The sequence below is a fragment of the Orycteropus afer genome, unplaced genomic scaffold (assembly GCF_000298275.1).
Source record: "Orycteropus afer afer isolate SDZICR_OR568_19922 unplaced genomic scaffold, OryAfe1.0 scaffold08684, whole genome shotgun sequence".
Taxonomy (NCBI): Eukaryota; Metazoa; Chordata; class Mammalia; order Tubulidentata; family Orycteropodidae; genus Orycteropus; species Orycteropus afer.
Genome location: NW_006930271.1, coordinates 1 through 4571, shown reverse-complemented (window position 1 = coordinate 4571; position 4571 = coordinate 1). Strand labels below are relative to the sequence as shown.

General features: G+C 53.4%; 1 protein-coding gene across 1 annotated transcript; it reads right to left on the bottom strand.

Annotated features, from left to right (window-relative positions):
* Positions 1 to 852: 852 nt before the first annotated feature.
* LOC103213570 (UDP-GlcNAc:betaGal beta-1,3-N-acetylglucosaminyltransferase-like protein 1) lies at positions 853 to 2442 on the bottom strand (the record flags this gene model as incomplete). The annotated part of the gene is made up of 3 exons (XM_007959314.1): positions 853 to 927; positions 1916 to 1984; positions 2307 to 2442. Coding segments are annotated over 3 exons (280 nt in total), but the record flags the coding sequence as incomplete, so codon positions are not given.
* Between the last annotated feature and the right edge of the window lie 2129 nt (positions 2443 to 4571).

Genomic DNA, 4571 nt, shown 5'->3' with positions numbered 1-4571 from the left:
TGGTGGTTCAAACCCACCAGCTGCTCCATGAATGAGAGAGAGATGAGGCAGTCTGCCTCCATAAAGGTTTACAGCCTCGGAAACCCTGTGGGGCAGTTCTAATCTGTCCTTTAGGGGTGCTGTGAGTCAAAATTGACTCGATGGCCATGGGCTTTGGTTCATACCCATTAGGACGGTTACATAAAAAAACAAAACCAGAAAAGAACAAGTGTTGGTGAGGAGATTGAGATTGGACCCCTCCTTGATGGGGAGGGCCTGTAAGATGGTGGAGCTGCTCTGGAAAACAGCCTGGTGGGTCCTCAAGAGGTGAAACACAGAGTAACCATGGAACCCAGCCATTGCACTCCCAGGTACACACCTAAGATGAATGAAAACAAATGTCCACACAGAAACCTACGCATGGGCATTTACAGTAGCATCACCCTGACAGCTAGAAGTCATGCTTTTCTCCTGCTCTGTGCTGGCTCTGACTGGCCAGCTGGTGCCTGCGTAACACATTACCACACACTTAGCGGACTGGCTGTGTGCAGGGCAGGGCAGGAGCCATTCTGAGCAGCACGAGCAGTGCCTGCCCAGTGCCCCTCCCAGGATAGCCGGGTTGAGGGCACATCCGTGAGGTAGGCCATGGGGAGGCTCCCATGCATATCAGCACCCAGACATCTGGAGGTCAGGCTGTCCTCACCCACTCTACAGACCAGGAAAAGGCAGTCCGGTAACTTCCAAAGTGGCGTGGTCGTGAGGGGCAGCATCAGGGTATGAATGTCGGTCCCCAGCCCAGTGGCTTCTCTGTCCTCAGCAGGCATCCCCGGCTGAGGATGAGGGTCCCTGTCTCCAGACAGTCCCGACACTCACCAGTTTCACGCAGATGATGAAGGGCGGCTGGGCGGTGCGAAAGTGCAGGATCGGAACCTGGGGCTTGGGCCTTTCCTACAGGAAATGCAGGACCTCAGCTCTGAGCTATGTATGTTGGTCATAGAGAGAAGCAGCTGCCCAGGCCTTCTTCCTGGTGACAGTGACCCATGGGCAACCCTGGGGCCCAGTGTCCACTGCTAACAACCATAGATAGCTCTGGTGACAGGAGCTCGCGGCTGATGCATGAGGCACGCACCATGGTCACAAGCCTTTGGGAGAAGATGGGCTAGGGCCCAGAACTCAGGACTGGGATCAGAAACCAGGACTAGAACCAGAGCCCCGGACTAGGACCTAGAACTCTGGATCTAGAACCCAGGACCCAGGACTCAGGACCCAGGTCTGGGACCTAGAACTCAAAACCCAGGATCAGGACTTGGCTTCCATCTATCTCTCCACCCCCACTACCCTTACAACCACCTCAGGCCTTTGGGCACGGGCTTCTCCCCTGAATGGAACGTGGCCCTGGAGGAAGGGGGGAGGCTGGTGGCGGCAGACACAAGTCCCTGCCCCAGGTGCCATCAGAGTTTTCTGATATGATGGGCAACAGGTACGCCCCCTGCCTCCAGGCCACTGTGCCACCTGACTCCCATCCTCACCCAGCCCATGATGTGCAAACCAGATGCCCGTCATGACCCAGGGCACCCTCCTGCTGTGTAGGCCCTGCCTGCCCTCCACAACCACCTGCATCTCTGGGGGGCAGCTGGCACCAAAGCCTTCTGGGGAGGGGGACAGGTCTCTTGGGGTCCCTGCTGCCCCGAGACTGCCCAGGAGCCTGGGGTTGTACCTTTTGGGCATGGGGGCCCAAGATGGGCAAGGCCAAGGTGGGCCTTCTGGGTGGCAGTTCCCCAGGGTAGGCTGGGGCAGGTGTCCCATTCAGGAGGCAGGGAGTGTGTGGGGACCCCCAAAGTGGTAAGGCCAGGTCACATCCTATAAGGCACCCTGCTGAGAGCTCCTAAATGTCCCCCAATCCTGCCCCCCAGGGGAGGGAGGAGCCCCCACATACCTGGGAATCCTCATAGCAGTAGAAACCCTTTTTGATCTTGCGTTCATCAACGTCACAAAATGCTACAACCTAGGAAAAGGGGATACTCACAGCCAAAGGTCTGGGTTCAACCTCTCCCTGGGGAGGGGTCAGGCTGAGCCCTCCACAGTCTCCCTGCACCCAGGGATAGGTACAGCCACCAGGCAGGCCAGGCAGCAAGTACACAGTCAGTGCCTCCTGTGTGTCTGCAGTGACCGATGGCCAATGCCAAGGATGCTTGGTCAGTTGGGGACACTGCAGGAGGTGATCTGAGTAAGGGCCACAGATGACTCCCACTTTCCAATCCCCCCGACTTGGAGAGGGTGGTGGTAGAAGGAAGGGTCGATGGGGACTGCAGAGGACAGGGGCCCACCTTCTGCTGGCTGGCAGCCCCTAGGCTACGGTAGAGCCGCCGGCCCTGCTTGCCCGCGTTCCAGATGGTGAAGGCTGTCCAGTGCGGGAGCACCCTTTCCTCCAGAAAGCGCACACGAAGGGTCCAGATGGTGTCTCTGTGGGCAGGAGAGAGAGCAAGTGATGCAGGCAGGTGGGAACTCCAGCTAGCCTTCTGTAACCCCCACCCCCTATGACTCAGCATGATCTCACCCCACACTGGTTAGGCACCCAGAGATTGTGTGAATGAATGAATGAAAGAACAAATGGATGAGTGAATGAACAGATGAGTGGATGAATGAATGAATAAGCAGATGAGTGGGTGAACAAATGGAAGAGTGAATGAATGAACAGATGAGTGGATGAACAAATGGGTGAGTGAATGAATGAATGAAAAGGTGAGTGGTGAACAAATGGATGAGTGAATGAATGAACAGAAGAGTGGATGAATGAATAGATGAACAGATGAATGAACTAGCAGATGAGTGAATGAACAGATGAATGGATGACTGAACAAACAGATGAGTGAATGAACAAATGAATGAATGAATGAACAGATGAGTGCATGAACAAACAAGCAGATGAGTGAATGAACAAAGGGATGAGTGAATGAAGGAAAGAAATGATGAGTGGATGACCAAAGGATGAGTGAATGAATGAAAGAGCAGATGAGTAGATGAATGAACAAGCAGATGAATGAATGAACAAGCAGATGAGTGGATGAACAAGCAGATGAATGGATAAGTGAATGAATGAGTGAACAGATGAATAGATGAATGAATGAACAAGCAGATAAGTGAATGAACAAATGGGTGAGTGAATGAAAGAGTGAACAGATAAGTGGATGAATGAATAGATGAACAAGCAGATGAGCTGATGAATGAGCAAATGAACAGATGACGAATGAAATGAGTGAATGAACAAATGAGTGAATGAACGAATGGCAGATGGACAAGTGAACACCCTCAGACACTCCCTTCCATCTATTCCAAGTTCTCTGAAACCCCGTTTCCTCTCTGAATCCCTCTCCCTTCAGACTTTGCCTCTTGCTCAGTGACAACCTCTTGGTTGTGGTCAAGGTACCTGAAGAGTCTAGTGTCCCGTGTCAGGTCAGGCTTGACAAGGGTGGCAGGGGAAGGTGGGGGCAGCAGGGCTCAGTCCCAAAGAACCTTGACTCTGGGAAAACTGCAAATCTGAGGTGCTCTCACCCCATGCTGTCAGGACAGGGGTGAGGCTGTCCTGGGACCCAGCCTATCTCCCCCATTTTTCTTCTGGAGTTTACCATCCATTATGTATTTCATTGTACATTCTCACCTGTATTCTGGATTGTGCTGCGTGTTGTGCGTGTTCTGGACTTTGCCGTGTGTTCTGTGTGTTTGGGACTTTGCTGCATGTTCTGGTTTTCAGAGTGTGGTCTATATTTTGCCCCACATTCCGGGTTTCTTCATGTGTTCTGGACTTTGCTGTGTTCTGTGTGTTCTGGACTGCACCGCGTGTTCTGAGTTTCAGACTTTGCTGTGTGTTCTGCGTTTCACAATGTGGTCTGTATTCTGCCCCGCGTCCCGAGTTTCTTCATGTGTTCTGGACTTTGCTGTGTGTTCTGCGTGCTCTGGACTGCGCTGCGTGCTCTGGACTGCGCCACGTGTTCTAGACTGCACCACGTGTGTGCGCTCTGGACTGTGCCACGCGTTCTAGACTGCACCACGTGCGCGCGCTCTGGACTGCCGCGCGTTCTAGACCGCACCACGTGTGTGTGCTCTGGACTGTGCCACGTGTTCTAGACTGCACCACGTGTGTGCGCTCTGGACTGTGCCGCGTGTTCTAGACTGCACCACGTGTGTGCGCTCTGGACTGTGCTGCGTGTTCTAGACTGCACCACGTGTGTGTGCTCTGGACTGTGCTGCATGTCCTGTGTGTTCTGGACTTTGCTGTGTGCTGTACGTGTTTTGGACTTTGTTGCGTGTTCTGGATTTCACAGTGTGGTCTGTATTCTGCCCCACATTCCGGTTTCTTCATGTGTTCTGGACTTTGCCACGTGTTCTGAGTTTCACAGTGTGGTCTGGACTCTGCTGTGTGTTCTGGATGCCCACAGACATCTCTAAGGAATGAGGATACAATGTCACCGACCACTCCAGTGCTCCAGTTTGGGTTGGGCTGAGGCTCCTGGGTGGCAAGGAGACCTACAGTCACACAGCACGGTGACACGTTTCTGGACAAAGCACAGGGCTAGGTGGCAGCATGTCTGTCA